General features: G+C 49.0%; 1 protein-coding gene and 1 pseudogene across 3 annotated transcripts in view; one reads left to right on the top strand and one right to left on the bottom strand.

The window, feature by feature from the left end:
- The window catches only part of LOC311173822 (large ribosomal subunit protein eL27-like), a 754061-nt pseudogene that overhangs the window by 723080 nt on the left and 12771 nt on the right, over positions 1–18210 (top strand). The window lies entirely within an intron of this gene.
- Positions 1010–9148, bottom strand: LOC311173090 (tumor necrosis factor ligand superfamily member 12; the record flags this gene model as incomplete). Of its 2 annotated transcripts, none has more annotated exons than XM_084236838.1 (7): positions 1010–1261; positions 1462–1586; positions 7248–7283; positions 7368–7421; positions 8086–8161; positions 8783–8833; positions 8990–9148. In XM_084236838.1, the coding sequence occupies 7 exons, from the start codon at positions 9146–9148 to the stop codon at positions 1010–1012; spliced, it is 753 nt and encodes a 250-aa protein (XP_084092964.1). The 2 variants fall into 2 exon arrangements, with proteins under 2 accessions (XP_084092964.1, XP_084092965.1); XM_084236839.1 differs by having other exon boundaries at positions 8783–8830.

The following is an 18210-nucleotide window of genomic DNA, read 5'->3' as shown; positions in this document are numbered from 1 at the left end:
AGAGAAAGAGACAGCCCCCAGCACCCTACCTCTGTAGGATTTCTCCCCTGGACTCAGGGACCCAGGTTTCCATGTTTCTGGGCCCTGAAGTCCTGTTTACTGACCCTGAGCCCCTCTCCAGGCCTGCTCCCACCCCCCATCCTAGTCAGAGCTTGTGCAGCACCTGCTGAATGTCCCGAAGCTGCCAAGCGGAAGGGCCCCTCCTCCTCCCAGCCAGGGATTCCCCACAGGAGGAAGCCTGCCTCCTAGGTAAATGAGCTGCTTCTACTGGACCTTGGGCAGAGGATTGATTTTTTTTTTTTTTCCTGGCAATTTGCCTTTCCACTCTGCGTGCATCTTAGGGTTGAAGGGGGCAACAGGAGGCATGTAGGTTCCCATTCCCAAGCCTGTAGGTCACCCTGGAATTCCAGATATCCTGTACCCCACTTCTCAATTCCCAGACTCCCTTCTTGTGACCCTCAGCTATGCTGAGAATGTCCCCTAAGCCCCAATAAACAGAGAGACAATGACTTATTCTCTTTAATATCCACTTATCAACATTTTGTCACAAAAATAATAAAAATAATATCTTTTTAAAATCCACAGGGAATTATCAGGGGAGGAGCTTGTCTTAGTTGCTTACCCCTCACATTCGGGAACTCCTGGCCTAGTCCCAGTTTCTGGCATCCAGTCCCTCTTAGTGCCTGAAGAGGAGTATTCAGGACCCATCCCCACCCACAATACAGTAAACACAGTGTCCGGGGGGCGGGCTGTGGCCAGAGTGGGGAGTTGGGCGATAAATTGGGGTGTCAAAAGATCAGGGGTTTGGGAGCTAGTGAGTCAGAAGTGGGGGAGTTATCAGAGAAGAATGGGGATATGTATGTGGCATGAAGAAGCCCTGGCAGCCTACAGATGGAGAGGCAGGTCTGGGGAGGAGCAGCAACTCAGGGTTGAGCAGAGGGGACTAGGGTGCTGGAGAGCTGTTGTGGGGAGTTGTCAGCCTGGGTAGCCAGGAAGAGACCAGGGCCCCTCAGTGAACTTGAAAGAGTCCGAAGTAGGTGAGAAAGGGGGCAGCCTTGAGATGGGCCCAGGGGAGGGTGCGGATCTTCAGGGAGGACCCTGGCCGCAGGGGCAACAGCCCGGACACCTGGCAGAGCCTGAGCTGGGGTCCCAGAGAGCTGGCCGCTGTGGCTGAGAACTCTTCCAGACAGCGCAGGGCCAGCGTGTCATCCACCAGCAAGTCCAGCTTCAGGTAGACAGCCTTCCCCTCATCAAAGTGCACCTAGGGAGTGGGGGCGGGTGGAAAGGGTCCAGGCCTCTGCTTGCCTGTCTCAAGTTCAAATTTCCTTAGAGATCCAGGTATTCTACCCAGCCCAACCCCACGCTCCCCCTCTCCAGCCTTTAGCTCGCTCCCACCCCCCTAAACCAAACACTTCTCCTCCCTCAGGTCCCGCTTCACCCAGGGACCCAGGTGTGGCTTACCTGACAGTACAGGTAGTAGAGCCCAGGCCGGGTGACTACAAATTCCCCGCTCTGGCGGTCATAGCGCAGTGGATTGGAACTGTTGATTTTGGTCTCCTCCCAGCCACTCACCGTCCCGTCCACACCTGAATGTGGATATTCAGAGGGAGAGGGGAAAGTCCCTTTACCGGACTCCCTCACGCTCCCTGTGACCCATTAAGCTGATAAACCTCTGGGACCCACCTTATCTGGAAGATATACAGATGGCCTAGGGCAAGGGTGGAACCATGCCCGCTGGAGCCCAGAGGGTGATAGGAAATTATGTGAAGAAATGTATGGCCAGATGCAGCACATATGACCAGAACATACAGAGCCAGTTGTTGCCACTCACTTCTACGGAGAAGAGCAGGATCGAAGAAGCATGGGAGCGTTTTTATTTTGTGTCTGTATTGTTTGTCTCTTTTACTCCAAGAATGTATACATGCACTCCCTGAATCATGTTACTTGAACTATTAAAATTAAAAAGAATAAAATGGAACCCCACCGTCCATCAAGTGATGACTAGATAAAGGCGGTGTGGTATGTGTACACAGTGGGATACTGTTTCAGCCACAAAGAGAAAGGAAGTACGGACACACATTCCCCACGTGGATGAGCCGTGAAAACATGTAAGTGAAAGAAGCCAGTCACAAAGGACCCCACAGGTGCTCGCTTCGGCAGCACATATACTAAAATTGGAACGATACAGAGAAGATTAGCATGACCCCTGCGCAAGGATGACACGCAAATTCATGAAGCGTTCCATATTTTTATACCGGATGGTCTCACTCATAGCAGGAATCTAGAAAACTTAAATAAGGGACCAGGAAAATGAATAACTATAAGAAAGTGAAAATCAAAATCAACAAAAAACTATGAACCAGAGACACTTTTTGGGGGGTGGGGGGCGGGAGGGGAGGGATTGGGGTCAGAATGGGGGGGCTGCAATTGTATGGGGAATATAAAAATAAAATTTATTTAAAAAAATAAAGTAGGGAATAATGAGAAGTATGAAAAAAAAAAACACACAAAGGACCCCACAGGATAGGATTTTTATGAAATGTTCACATAAGCAAATAGAGAAAGGAAGTGGACTTGTGGTTACTTCTTAGGGAGGTGGGGGTAGTAACTAGACTACAGAGTTTTTTTTTTCTTTTGAGGTGCTGAAAATTACCATAGAGTTAGCTGCACAGTTCTGTGACTATAGGGAAAACCATGGGCAAATTGTATGGTATGTTGTGTCTGTGAATAAAGCCATTACAAAAAAAAAAAAGAGCACGTGCGCCTTCAAGTAATTGCACATTGCAAAGAAGATAAACAATAGAATGACAGAGCACAGGATCAAGTGACTTCCCAGGTCCTCCAAGGACCAGGCCCAGTCTACTTCATTCTGATCTCGCACGCTCCTCCAGTTCTAAAGCCTCCAGTCACTCTGGCCTTCTTTCTGTTCCTGCCACACTTGAAGTCCATTGTCCCTGCAGGCTCTTTACTGATTTTTCCCAGAATACTCCTGGGGATTCCTCCCCACCTGGCACCTTCTCTCAGTCAGGGCTCAACACATCAGAGAGACCTTCACTGGTCACCCACTCCCAGCCCCACTTCCCTTAATCTCTTCATGTAGCCCTTTTTCCTTCACAGCAGTCACCAACATGGAAGATCATTTTGTTTATTTCTGTCTCCCACCGCTTGATGCACCCAAGAAGATGCCTGCACCAGCCCCCCATCTTCTGCCAGCCCCAGGACTCTGTCCTTGGTATTTTCCCAGGAAAATGTAATGTTGGCTGGGCATTTTTATTCCCACCTATGAGCACCACAGCTGACACCCTGCAGACTGCCATCTGAGTCTCTGGCTTTGGTGTTTCCTGCCCCTCCTCACCCTGACTGCCACCATCAGAACAGCCTGGCGCACATCAGACTCATCTAGAGCAGAACTGAGCTTGGCCCACATCCCAAACTTACTTTGCCACTTGTATTCCACATTCCACTCAAGGTTCTACCTCCTATTGGGTACCCCAGCCTCCCTCTCCTCGACCCAACCTTATTCACTGATCACCAATTCCTAACAATTCTATCACCTAAATAGCTCATTCTGTCTCCCTTCCAGGCTAGCCTCTGCCATTTTCTCACTAGCACGCCTCTTGGCCTCCTTCCTCATTGGACTTCCTGTTTCCAATCTTGCCTGTTCCAGTTTATTTCCTATACACAGCCACATAGCGATGTTTCTAAAATGCAGATGTGATCCTGCTTCTCCTGCTTTGAGCTCAGAATAACTTCCAGACTCCATGTGACCTGGCATCCATATTCTTCTCCATTCCCATCCTGCTCCTCTAGCACTTTATCCTTGAGCCATAGTGAGCTTCTCTGGGTCCCCCAGGCTCCATCAGACTTGGCAAACCCAGATCTTTTGCACAAGTGATTCCTTCTACCTGAATCCTTATCCATCTTATACTTGTGCCTCAAGGCCCAGGGAAGCCACGCCTTCTTGGGAAGGAGTCCCCGACTCCATATGAAATTGTCTTCCTCTTTGCCACCATGGACCTCTGGCTATTTTCATTATTGTTCTTGTCATGGTATACTGTAATTTACAAATTTATATGCTTGTCTCCTCTCTTAGACACTAATTCCTTGAGAACAAATCTGGGTATTATTCACTGTGGGCACCTGGCCTGGTCTTTATAGATAATAGGTTTGTTTGCATGTTTGTTGAGTGAATAAATGAATGTCTCAGTAACTGCTAGAGTGAGTGGTCCATATACAAGGGAGGAAGGCAGGTCTGCTGTATAAAGAGTAAGAAGAGAGGAGCGAGGGCATTCCTAGCTACAGAACCAGCTTGAGCAAAGGCTGGTCGTGACCAAAGGGCATGGCCTACCTGGAACAATGGAAGGTTGTCTGATATCACTCGGTTTCATAGCCACAAACCTCAAATGGACATTCCTTACCATCTGGCAATCCTATTTTCCCCACTAAGCTTGCTTGTGCACTCACGAAGATAGGGATTTTGTATCCCCTCTCCTCGAACTTCCCGCCCAAGTTTTTAGTTCTCCAGAGGACCTAGACAATGGGCCCCTCATCTCCCTCAACCTATTCTACAAACTGACCAATCCTCACGGTTTCTTTGACCCTCTTCCACGGATGGGTGGAACTTTTTGTCCCTTGCTGCACCTCCCCCTGCAGTGACCTTTAGGGCTAACCGGCCCTAGGTCCGGCTGGGCAACCAGCGCGCAGGGGGAGAACAGCCTGAAGCAGAGGAAGTGCAGCGGAAGTTCCCTGAAAAGGCAGAAGCTTATCAAAAGAGAACGACCACCAAGAATCACTACAAGAATGCTAAAAATCTTATCCCGTCTTTCTAGAACTACAAACTTTAATCCCTTATCTGTCTTTCTAAACTTCCTTCTTTCTTCTATAATGGTCATTGTTATGTAGATCACCTCCCTGATGGAGATAGACTGAGCCCATGAGCAAGCTAATTTCCTTGATATTCATTCCTGTGCTTTTGGAAAACATATATATACTGGTCACAAACTCAAAGAAAATTACACTCAGATTTTCACTCTTGAAGTGTGTCTGTTTGTCATTTCTTTCGCCAACGCCCTGACCACCCTGAACGCTTCTCTCAACCCTGAGGTGGCCTCATCGTCTACTGCTGTGCTGGTCCGCGGCAGTCCCTTCTACCTTCTTGCTTGTTGCCCTGCAGTCTCCTCCTACCCCTGCACCAACATTCTCCTGTTACACAGACCATGTCCATTACACAAGCACATAAACTGGGTTCCAATCCTGGCTCCACCATTTAATATTGTCATGATCTCGGGACAAGTGACTTCCATCTGTAAAATGGAGATGATCAGAGTATGTTTCTTTTAGAACTCAGAACTTAGCCAAGATTCATAGATTATTACTTACCATTAAAAGGACTGAACTTTTCCTTGAGCCTGCAGGGCAACAAGCAAGAAGGTAGAAGGGACAAAAAGTTCCATCCCGTGGAAGAGGGTCAAGAAACCGTGAGGACTGGTCAGTTTGAAGAATTCTTCCCTCTTCACCTATGGGCTCATTTCTCTGCTATGGTACAGAGTAACCTCGGGAAAACTGTCAATTCCTGTTTTCTCTTTAACCAATCCACATTGGCTTCCATGCTAAATAACACTGAAACCAAGGTCACTAGTAGACTTTAAATGTTAATAAACCCGGGATCTCCCTGGTGGTGCAAGGGTTAACCACAGCACTGTGAAGCTATCTGCAGCCTCTGTAGCAGGAGTTTGATCCCTGGCCAACCCGCCTGGGAGCTAACCACATGGTGCAGCAGACCTCTCCTGTCTCGCCCGCCCGCTGCTCCCCTCAGCAGTGTATTTCAGTCAATCTGCCTGTTCTGCTCCCCACTCTGTCTCTGGTGAATCCTGTCACCCCCCATCCCCATGCCTCTGGCCAACACTCCAGTTCTTGTATGCATAAATAAATAAATCTTTAAAAAAAAGTTACCAAATCCACTGGTTATTTCTCTGTTCTCATCTCATGTGACCCCTGAGCCACAGTCAACTGAGACCGCCACATCCTCCTTGAAACTGCCTTTCGTTAGACTCCAGTACACTACCCCCTCCACATACACACCCCCTGTTTCTTCCCCTCTCTGCTCCACTTCCACATGTCCAGGAGCTCTCGGCTCTTCTTTCCCCTGGCATGTCATCCAGTCCTGTAACTCTAGATACCATCCTGACTTCATACCTCCTGCCCTCACCTGACCTACTCTACGATGTCTACTGACCTGGCCATCTATTCATGGAACTCACTTGTTTATTATTCGATCTCAAATCTAATTATTAATTTACATACCTTCCTACCTATTTCTTCCTTGGTCAACCCCATCTTAGTAAACAACATCTTTTTCCCAAAGATGCCCAAGTTAAAAACTGAGAAGTCTTTTCTGATTCTTCCCTTTCCCTTATCTTGCACATCCGACCCACAAGCAAGCCTTATCTCCAGGCCATACGCTGAATCCATCTATTTTCTCCACCTTGCCTGCCAACCTCTTAGGCCATGTCACCCTCATGTCTTGCTTCCTGGCTTGTCACAGGGAAGGACATTCCAGATGAGGGAACCGTATATGCAAAGTCTAGAAGAGGCACACTGGCAGGGAGGAGTATCAACCCAACAAGTGCAGAGAATGCACAGAGTGGGCAGGGAAGAGAGGTTTCAACTGGGCCATGGAGAAACTGGAAGCAACAGAATAAGGAAAATGAGGTTTAGGGGAGCTTAGCTTGGCAAAATTGTGGGACAGAGCAGGGGATGGGAAGAATTTGGAATGGGGAAAGGGCTGGAGGCTGGGTTTGAGGTACTGAAGTGTCAGTATAGTACAGAGCTGAGGTGGGGGTGGTGTAGGGATGGAAAAGAAGTGCAAAGACTCAAAACATTTTGGGGGAAATGATGAGAGCAATGAATAGGAAGAGGAAGAAAAGAAAGGACTCAAAGGGACTTCTTGGGCACAGTGAGGACTGAGGAGAAGCAGGGGCTTGTGTTTGGTTAGGGGTGGGTGTGCTGGTTCTTCCTGAGTTCTAGAAAGAGGTAGAAGTCTTCCTTGGTCCCATGCCTGGGTCATAAAATACAGGTTTGGGAATTGAGAGAACCAAGTCCTGAAGACTTTCATGAATTGGCTTCAGGGTTCCAAGGCTGAAGGTGGGGAGGGGGGTGAAAAAGCAAAGATTTTGAGTGGCTTCTTTTCCAGAAAGCTAATGCTGTGAGGGTAAGGGGAGAGCTCAGAGATGGGGTTGGGGTCTCACCCGCCTGCGCTCCATCCTGTCCTGGCCGGGGATGAACTGTAAGACACAGGAATGCATTGGTGAGACCTGCCCTGCCCCTCTGTCCCTCTCCTCCCTGGGCACGATTCACCCATCACCCACCTTCATAGTGGGCTGCAATCACTCTGCGAGCCCGTGGTTTCCGGCCTTTAGATGCTGAGGATCAAGGAAACACAGATGGGTAAAGCAGCCCTCCACACATCTGGAGATCCAGAAGCCACTTCCCCAGTCCTATTCCCTTCAGAATCCTGGCATCTTTATTCTTGTCCAGATTCCAGGCCTGAGGTTCTCAGGCCCTCCTCCATAAGTGGAGTGACTGTATAATTGATCATCCAAACTGACAGGGCTACTTCTAACAGCATAAGAGGTGCTATTAGTAGTCACACTGAGATAACAGGTGTAAGCAAGGACAATCCCATGCGTACCTGGGTATGTGGTCACATGGTCACCCTATTCATAAGTCTTTTTGCTTATGGGAGCCGAGACCTCTGACTCTTCTACCTCGTCTCCATCAGGACCTCAAGGGTTCGCCTAACTTCTGCCCACCCCTCCTTCATATATGGGATAGGGACTAAGGAGAGAAGCAGGTCCAGATGATGGAAGGAACATCAGAGGGAGGGTGAGAATTTTAGATTCACGTCTCAGCTGCCCAGGATGCCAACTGAGCACAGGGTCTGTGCCTCACTTTCTCTATTCACACATGAGGATAATGGTTTTTGCTCTGCCTGCTTCAGGGGCTGCGATGATGAACAAAGCAATGATGAATCTAGAAGCCACCACAAAGCAGCCACTATTGTTCCCAGGACCAAAGGATGCTCACCACTCCTGCGGGGCCGAGCCAGTGGTTTCAGAAAAGGCATGGGATCCTGGCTCTCCTCTGGCTGCGGATTCCGACCCTAGGGGAATAAAGGGCAGTGCTCGACCAGGGTCTTGCCAGGCATTCCCAGAGACAGAGACTGAACCTGACAGGAGGGTGGGTGTCAGGACAGGCACCAGTCAGCAACTAGCACAGATCTCTTAGGGAGGGACTGAGCTCCTCAGCCAAGTGCCTTTGGGGCCAAGGGGAGGAGGCAAGGTCCTGGGGACAGGCCCCAGTCTTCACTCCCTCCCGGAGCCCAGCCACATCTTCACACACACACACACCCCTCCCATATTCCCCAGCACACACAGGACCAGCACAGACCCTGTGCTCAATTGGCACCCTGGGCGTGCCCATACCCAGCGTGCATGCACAATGGGTACACACCCTGCACACACAACCACCATCCCTCCACGATGGCAGGCTCCTGAAGCTCATATTCCCAACTCGCCCACAGCCAATAAATAAACAGTTTGTGCTCAGGTGACATGAAACCCTTACACACAGTTGTCACTGTCTCTCTCACACATACCCATGCTGGGCTGGTGCACACACACCCCCCACGCACAGCTGGCACAGGCAGAGCAGATCCTGCATCTTCAGCTCACACACACCTCCCATGCCCAGGAACCTGCGGACAGCACCCACACCCACTCACCAGCAGGTCCTGGTCCTCCTCTGCAGCCAGCTCCCCCTGGGAAGTCTCCTGCTGGGAAGGAGGCAGCGTCACCCAGTCCTTCTCCACCTGACTTCTCACCCTCCACCCATCTTCCTGGGCCCTTGCCCTCAGCCCACCCGGCCCATCAGCTGCTCAGCAGACTCTGCTCCTCAGCTGCCCAGGGAGGGGTGCGCAGCAGGGCCTCACCTGGGCAGACAGCGATGCCCGGTTCCCCAGGCTGACCACGGCCAGCAAGAGGCCAAGACAGGCCAGCGCCAGGCCCAGGCCCAGCACGAGCGGGGCCAGCAGGGCGGTGCCCGGCTCCCCCCGGCGCCCCCTCCGCCTCTGGCTCCGACGGGCGGCCATGGGGGCGGGGGGCTGTGCCTGCCTCACCGCCCCCCCATCCCGGGACCCGAGGGATCGGGGGAGGGGGACGGGCGGGCGGAGCGGGCTGGGGAGAGGGAGGGGCAAGGGAAACGCGGCGGGAGGGGGATGAGGACAGGAAGCCGGACACTGTTTGTGTGATCAAACTCCGAGCCCGAGCGCGGTGCGCCAGCCCTGCGGCCGCGCGGCTCGGGCGCGCTGGGCGGCTCGGGCGGAGAGGCGCGGCGCGGCGGCGGGTGGCAGCCGGCGACGGGTGTGTGAACTTGAAGCCGGCCGAGATCCGGGTGTAGCCGAGGGTTCTCCGAGCGGAGGGCCCGAGACAGGGAGCGAAAACACAAAACTCCACCCAGGCCTGGGTGCGGGTGATGAAACGGCGAGATCCCGGGAACTCCTGCAGGTCTCATCCTGTAGGTGATCTGGACACTCTCTCCAGGGGCTTAGGCGGGATTATCATGTAGCGCTCTGAACCAAGGTAACCCACCGCCAGGCTGCCCTTGCTCCTCCTCAGTCAAAGTTCGGGTTTTTTCCCCAGCCGCTGGAGCCTCCTGCAAGGAACGTCGCTGGCCTGGGGTCTTGCGTTCACTCTTTTCAGCAAATCCTTGGCTAGTTGATTTAAACTTGAGCGTCCTATAGCTGAAGAGAGCAGCTCTCTCCCGGCCTTGTGCCAAACACACCCCCTGAGGGTGTTCCCCAAGTCTTCTCCTCTGGAAACCGCAGTCCCCCTCAGGTGGAGCCACTCCAGCCCTTCGAATGAATTAGGTAAAAGCTGGACCCTTTTTTGCCAGGGAGACACTTTTGTACAGAGTAAGACCCTCAGAAGTTTATCCTGTAATGTTCACTTGCATTATTTGTCGTGAAAAGTTTTAGGAAACGATCTTGCTGCAAGAGTAATAATTCAAAGGGGAAAAGTTGTACTAAGGAATAAGTCAGGGCAGGGCCTCCAGCCTGCTGCCTCTGCTGCCTCTCCACCCCCCCACTCCAGGCTTGGGAGGTTTCTTTTCTGTTGTGGAACCTGCTGAAGGGTTCTCTGGGTCTCCACAGCTCATATTCCCTTTACTTGCAACACTCAGACCACTTCTAGCTCCAGTTTAAATCACTTCAAAGAGTTTTCCAGATCGTGGTTCACAATTAGGACTCCCCATGGCCCTGATTATTCTCTGTTCTGGTGCCCTTTATTTCTTAGTCATCACAATTTGTAATGATGTATTTGGCTCCTATCTCCCGAGCTACATGGTAGAATGTAAAATCACATTCCTGGCTTATCTGTCTGTTGTCCCTCTCTAGAATGTAAACTCTGTGAAGACATCATCCACTACTGTTTTCCCAGCACCTGTCAAATGTTGACAAATGCCCAAATACCACTAGAACATCCTGTTGATAAGGCAAAGCGGAATTTATTGCTTAGCCCTTGACAGTCTGAAAATGCCTCACAGGGAGATAAGAAAGGCCATGCCATGTATTGAGACTTTGAAGCCTGGTTTAAGGCAGTTCTTTCAATGCTTGAGAAGGAGCAGGGCTTGATTAGAGTTGGGTAAGAGCTGTTACACAGAAAACGACAGTCCCAAAATAAAGGCCCTAAGCTAAGCCCACAAGACCTGGTATATAACCTAACTGGTTTCAACCTCCCCCAGGAATGTAATCTTATCTAGTCAGTATGGAATTCTTTGGTCAGCACCAATGAAATAACCTTTCCTATAACCCATCAGTAAATTACCTAAGTCTGAAGTTATCCCCCTTTCCTTATCTCATTCTTTCTGACTTTCATTTTTTTTAAAGATTTATTTATTTATGCATACAAGAACTGGGGTAAGGCCAGAAGTGGAGGGGGGTGGTGGTGGTGAGAGATTCACCAGAGACAGAGTGGGGAACAGAACAGGCAGATTGAGTGAAATACACTTCTGAGGACAGCAGAGGGTGAGACAGGAGAGGTCTGCTGCGCCATGTGGGTAGCCCCTTGTCCGGGGATCGAACTGTTGTAGAGCAACCCCGATACAAAACGGGGTGCCTGACTGTGGGTCCTCACCCGCGCGCTTAAAAGGACTTATCAATGCTCTACTGCAGGCACACGCGAAAGGTTCATAAAAGGTTTATTTACAAGGGAAGGGGAAATGAGGAAATGTACAGCTCTGGGAGAAAAGTGGGAGACAAAGTCTTAAATGAGTCCTACCCGATCCGCCAATCAGGAATCCCAAAATGGCGCTCTGAGAGCTGGCCGCCAGCCAGGAGCCATGAAGCCAGGAGGCGAGCGATCGCGAGCCAGAGAGAGCCCAAGGCCCACATGTTTAGTTTTTTATATCCAACCTGGCTGCCCAACTCCACCCTCAGGTCCCAGCCACCCTCCCTTGGTGGTGATGGGATTTGTCTTTCCCAGAGTCTTGATGGCTTTAGTCTGGAGTGGGGGTGGAGTCCACAAAGCCTGTATGGGATTAACTCAGGACATCACTTCCCCCTAACAGAACTTGTGCTGCAGTGGCTGTGGATAGCTTCCTAGGTTGCGTCTTAACCCCTTGTGCCACCAGGAAGGCCCTGCCTTTCATATTTGCAAGTTTTTCTGAGCTACTTTCTGCTTACTAGATGGGATGCCTGATTCATAAAGCCAGGTAGATCCTGAAAATTAACTCTATTGGATTGTTGTAATTAAACAGGGTCAAGGTATAATCATTTAGAATGAACATAGCATGATTTCGAGGTGGGGGTTCAAGTAGCCTGAGGCTACAAAATGTCAGCTGATGCTTTCTTTTTTTAAAAAAAAAGATTTATTTATTTATACATACAAGAACTGGGGTACAGGCCAGACATGTGGGGGGTGAGAGGATCCACCTGAGACAGAGTGGGGAACAGAACAAATGGATTGACTGAAATACACTGCTTACGGAAGCAGCGGGCGAGTCAGGAGAGCTCTGCTGCGCCATGTGGGTCTCCTCCCAGGCCGGGAATCAAACGCGTGCTGCAGTGGCTGTGGATAGCTTCACAGTGCTGAGTCTTAACCCCTTGCACCACTAAGGGAGGCCCCAGCTGATGCTGGATAAAAGTCTCTTGGAATACTAGCTCTGTCAGTGAAGAGAGTGGAAGAGTCATGGTTAAATATAAGCTGTGTGAGGGGACATGGTTTCAGTTGCCAACCTTCATTTGTTGGTTGATTAAACTGAAAGCTCCAAGGGGACAGGGACCACATATGTCTTCTCCATATTCAGTGCCTAACACAGTGTCTGGCAAACAGGGACACTCTTGAGTGGACAAATGCTTCATTTGGGCTTCTAGAGGGTGACATTTATTTATTTATTTTTAAAGATTTATTTATTTATATAAGAACCGGGATACAGGCCAATGTGCGGGAGGGTGAGAGGATTCACCAAGACAGAGTGGGGAACAGAACAGGCAGACTGACGAAAAATACACTGCTGAGGGGAGCAGTGGGCGAAACAGGGGAGGTCTGCTGTGCCATCTGGGATTCTTGCTGGCTGGCAGGGATCTAACCATCGCTACAGAGGCTGTGGACAGCTTCATAGTGTGGTGCTCAACCGCCTGCGCCAACAGGGAGGCCTGAGAGTGACATTTAATACAGGAAGGCAGAAGGAGCATAAAGGACTTTGGTGGAAAACCCAGAAGGAATTCTGGTCATTTCCAGGATCTCTATAGCTTAATGACACTGACTAATTTCAAACCTGTGATATACCTGGGGTCTCCCCGGTGGCGCAGCAGTTGAGCGCTGGGTTGCAAAGCTACTCGCAGCCTCTGCAGCACTGGTTTGATCCCCGGCTGCTCCCCGGCCACCGGAGGAGGGTCCCACATGGCGCGCAGACCTCTCCTGCCGCCCGCTGCTCCCCTCAGCAGTGTACTTCGGTCCTTCTGCCTGCTCTGCTCCCCACTCTGGCTCTGGTGAATTCTCTCACCCTCCCGTGTTTCTGACTGTACCCAGTGCTTGTATAAATAAATAAATAGATAATAAAAATAAATCTTAAAAAAAAAACCAAAACCTTGTGATATACCTTTTTTCCTTGATGCAAGAATTTAGTTGGCATTATTCTGTGCTTAATAGCTATTGTTAGGGGGAAATGATGTCCTGAGCTAATCCCATACAGGCTTTGTGGACTCCACCCCCACTCCAGACTAAAGCCATCAAGACATTGGGAAAGACAAATCCCATCACCACCAAAGGGAAGGTGGCTGGGACCTGAGGGTGGAGTTAAGCAGCCAGGTTGGGCATGAAAACCAAACACGTGGGCGTTGGGCTGGCTCGCTGTTGCTCGCTTTTGCTCGCCTCCTGGCTTCACGGCTCCTGGCTTGCAGCCGAAGGCACTGTTCATACGAGGGAGGGGAATCACTCACGGCATTTACTGTAACAAGCCAGGAGCCGTGAAGCCAGGAGGCGAGCAACAGCGAGCCAGCCCAAGGCCCATGTGTTTGGTTTTCATACCCAACCTGGCTGCTTAACTCCCCTCTGGTCCCAGCCATCTTCCCTTTGGTGGTGATGGGATTTGTCTTTCCCAATGTCTTGATGGCTTTAGTCTGGACTGGGAGTGGAGTCCACAAAGCCTATATGGAATTAGCTCAGGACATCATTTCCCCCTAACACTATGGCTAGGGTTATGTGGGTGTACACAGATGACATGAAGAAAGGATTGATGGAATGGAAAAGGTATTTCTGAGGTTATTGGGCAAGAGTTAGAAAAAGTCAAGGAAAGAAAAGTGAGATGCAAATTGGTACTAGAGACTGTGGTCTGAGCCAGGTGATGAACTGAAAAAAGCCTGACGAGGACCTTCCTGGTGGCGCAAGGAGTTAAGACACAACCTATGAAGCTGTCCACAGCCACTGCAGGACAATTTTGATCCCCAGCCAGGGAGCTACCCACATGGCGCAGCAGACCTCTCCTGGCTCGCCTGCTGCTCCCCTCAGCAGTGGATTTCAGTCAGTCTGCCTGTTCTGTTCTCCACTCTGTCTCTGGTGAATCCTCTCACCCCCACACCTCTGGCCTGTACCCCAGTTCTTGTATGCATAAATAAATATTTAAAAAAAAAAAAGCCTGAAGAGAGATTGTGTGCAATCTTGAGAGAGGCTGGTGCTGAGTAAGGTCTTGAACTTTTAGCCATGGGAATCTGTTTTTGCCATAAGCTTCCTTCTTTAGGTGACCAGAGAGCTCCCCAGCTGGAAAATCCCTACCCAGGTGAAGGTTCTTTCTTGAAGTATCTTGGGGTTAGAAAGAGAAGGACAGGCCCCATATGGGCTAAGCCCACCAAGACTTAATACTTAACCTAGTTGTGGTTTCAAACTCCCTGAGGTTTCAACCTCTCCAGGAATGTAGTCCTAACTGGTCAGTATTGAATTTTCTGGTCCACATAGTGAAGTAACTTTTCCCTCTCAAGAGAAGATGAGATAATCTGCCACACTTTTTCCCATAGGTAGGTTACCTAAGCCTGAAAGTATTCCCTCTTCCCGTATGTTGCCCCTTTTCTGCCTTTAAAAACCTTTCACTTTATGCAGATTTCCAGAGCTGTCTTCTGCTTATTAAATGGAAGGCTGCGTGATTCACAATTATTTTAATATTAAGCTAATTAGATCTTTAAAATTAGCTCAGTTAGATTTTTGTTATTTAATATTTGTTTTCTTCCTCAGCTTACCAGCCCCCTTGTTACCTCTGAGGCCAAGACCCTTGAAGTCAGACCTCTGGGATTAAACACACAAGTCCTATGTTTGTGACATAAACTTGATGTTTAGTAAATAGCTCTTTAGCTTCACTGAGCTTGATGAATGAGCACAACTACTATAAACAGGGGTGCTAGATACTGGAACAATTAGAAAATAAAATAAGATTTGTGATCCTAAGCCAGGCCTTTGTCTCTAATTCCTCCTCAGATGCCACCGAAATAAAATAATAAAAAAATAGAGTCAAATGGGAGAAGGGAGTGACAGCCAAGGATGTTCATTTTTTTTAAAGGTTTATTTATTTATGCATACAAGAACTGGGGTACTGGCCAGAGTTGTGTGGGGTGAGAGTATTCACCAGAGACAGAGTGGGGAACAGAACAGGCAGACTGACTAAATACAGTGCTGAGGGGAGCAGCGGGCAAGACAGGAGAGGTCTGCTGTGCCATGTAAGTCACCTTCCTGGAAGAGGATCAAACTGTGCTGCAGTGGCTGTGGATAGCTTCACAGTGTTGTGCCTAACCCCTTGTGCCACCAGGGAGGCCCCAAAATTGGGCTTTTTGAACTGAATAAATGGCATAATGATAACTTCACTTGTTCTTAGCCAAAGGCTGAGAAGCAATATAATGATAACTTGATAAAAAATTGATAGTTTAAGAAGAAGGAAAATCAATTCCCATCTCAAGTAAAACTCTAAAACTAAAGAAAATCATTTATTATAAGAAAAAGTGGACCTCCCCTGGTGGCGCAGCGGTTGAGCGCTGGGCGGTGAAGCTGCCCACAGCCTCTGCAGCACCGGTTCGATCCCCGTTGCTGGCAAGGGTCCCACATGGCGCGACAGACCTCTCCTGCCATGCCCGCCGCTCCCCTCAGCAGTGTATTTCCTCAGTCTGCCTGTTATGTTCCCCACTCTGGCTCTGGTGAATTCTCTCACCCTCCTGCGCTTCTGACAGTACCCAGTGCTTATATAAATAAGTACATCTTAAAAAAAAAGAAAAAGAAAAAGTAAGGTATAATATGACATGATTATGTTTAATTGATACATTATCGATTCAAGATCTTTTTTTTTAAGATTTATTTTTTATTTATACAATAGCTGGGGTACAGGCCAGAGGTGCCAGAGGGTAAGGGGATTCACGAGAGACAGAACTGGGGGCAGAACAGGCAGATGGACCAAAAGCACTGCTGAGGGTGTTAGGGGGAAATGATGTCCTGAGTTAAACCCATACACCCCACTCCAGACTAAAGCCATCAAGACTCTGGGAAAGACAAATCCCATCACCACCAAGGGAGGGTGGCTGGGACCTGAGGGTGGAGTTGGGCAGCCAGGTTGGATATAAAAAAACCAAGCACGTGGGCCTTGGGCTCTCTCTGGCTCGCGATCGCTCGCCTCCTGGCTTCACGGCTCCTGGCTGGCGGCCAGCTCTCAGAGCGCCATTTTGGGATTCCTGATCGGCGGATCGGGTAGGACTCATTTAAAACTTTGTCTCCCACTTTTCTCCCAGAGCTGTACATTTCCTCATTTCCCCTTCCCTTTGTAAATAAACCTTTTATGAACCTTTCGCGTGTGCCTGCAGTAGAGCATTGATAAGTCCTTTTAAGCGCGCGGGTGAGGACCCACAGTCAGGCACCCCGTTTTGTATCGGGGTTGCTCTACAACAAGCGGAGCAGCGGGCAAGACAGGAGAGGTCTGCCACACCATGTGGAAATCTCCCTGGCTGGCTGGAATCGAACCTGCGCTGCACAAGCTGCAGATGGCTTCATAGCACTGTGCTCAACCCACTGTGCCACCGGCAAGGCCCTCAGCTCAAGATCTTAATGCTTGACTCATTCTTCTGGATTGTGGGATTGAGGGCATAGAGGAGAAAGTATTAATCCTGCCTACTGTTCAACCTGAACTTGACCAATATTCCTATGTCCATAATAATGTAAGTACTGTTCACTGGATTTCAACTTTAAGAGTCATCCTGGAGAAAAATCTGGAAGACTTAGTTGTGATTGCAGGAAAGACTAAAAATACTCAAAGTCTAGAGTTTGTAAATAGGAAGCTGAGAAAAGTTTGCACTGAGGAGTAAGGAGAGAAAGTAGAGTTATAAACTGACCTCTTTCCCAGAGACACTGACAAAAGTATATGGAACAATAGAGGTTTACTTAATATCAAAATAATTAATAGAAACAAAAAAATAATAGAGTCAACATCGGGAAGAGAAGAGCATTGGAAAGATAAAAGCAAGGGGAACAGGAAAGTTCTGTCCTTGAGTCCCATCCCTGTGTCTCTGCCTCAGGACACTTCCAATCTCACTTCCAGTGAAGTATGAAAATTTCAGTTAGGATTTAGGAAGTAACTTCCAGAAGAACTAAAAACAGAAACTATTAAGAACAGTTGCTTCTAGGACCTGGGAGTGGGTAGGGTGGGGTAGGGAGGCACTGACTGTTGTTTTCATCCTAATTCCTCTGTTCTTGATTTCTTATCAGGTGAATGTAGCATTTTAATTTGTAAAAAGAAAGAAGTTATTGTAAAGCAGAAGTCTTGCTGAGGAGAGGGAATGTCATTCCCCACCGGGCTGGGCCTGTGATCACACCTGCTAATGGAAAAAAACAGGGATTGGACCCTTGGAGACACAAATCATCCTCCGAGCTTTTAACTTTGGCTTGAAAAATTAATTCAACACACTTAACCTTTTTGTTCTTGGTTCGCGGCCAAAATTAAAATTAACTTGAGTTTTTTTGGACACTGATCGGAAGTGACTTGGGAAATATGTAGGAAAAATACCAAAAGGAAATCTGCCAGTATGATTTTTCCCTTCTCTTTTTACACTTTTTTTCTCAAATTTTCTACTGTTGTGAAGAGGAGAAATAAGGCTTTTTGCTTGTTTTTTTTTCTGGAGGCCTGGTTTGATTAATATCACCTAAGTACAAACAAAGAATTTCGCATGGTCTGCAAGGGTTGGGACTGTGTGCTTTACCAGTCATCTTATTTCCAGTGCTAGTGTTATAGGACAGGGAGGGGGCAGCCCAAACCCCGCAAACCTGCCTATTCTAAATGGGTTCTGCCATCCGCCGCATCAACACAAAACATGAGACTTTAATGGGAAGGAACTTTAATAAAACTAGGAAACAATACAGGTAAGGCAAAGAGTCTAGTTTCTAAATGAAGCACCCAAAGTTACCCGTCCCCTCGTGGGTAAAACTCCATCCATATGGGATCGGCCCAGAACAAGGCCCCAAAGCCTGCCACAAGTCTAAAGCATCTTCCAGTGGGGACCCACAGAAAAGGGTCAGAAACAACCAGACAAGCCCGGAAGGAAAAGAGCAAAACCAACATCAAGATAAAAGCTGCCATTGTCACCTCCCCACGGGTCTCACCCACATCTGTGTCACCCAGTCCACGACCAAAAGA

This window comes from Talpa europaea (assembly GCF_964194135.1).
Source record: "Talpa europaea genome assembly, chromosome: 7".
Lineage (NCBI taxonomy): Eukaryota > Metazoa > Chordata > Mammalia > Eulipotyphla > Talpidae > Talpa > Talpa europaea.
Note: the sequence above shows the minus strand (reverse complement) of the source record. Positions and strands in the feature narration are given on the sequence as shown.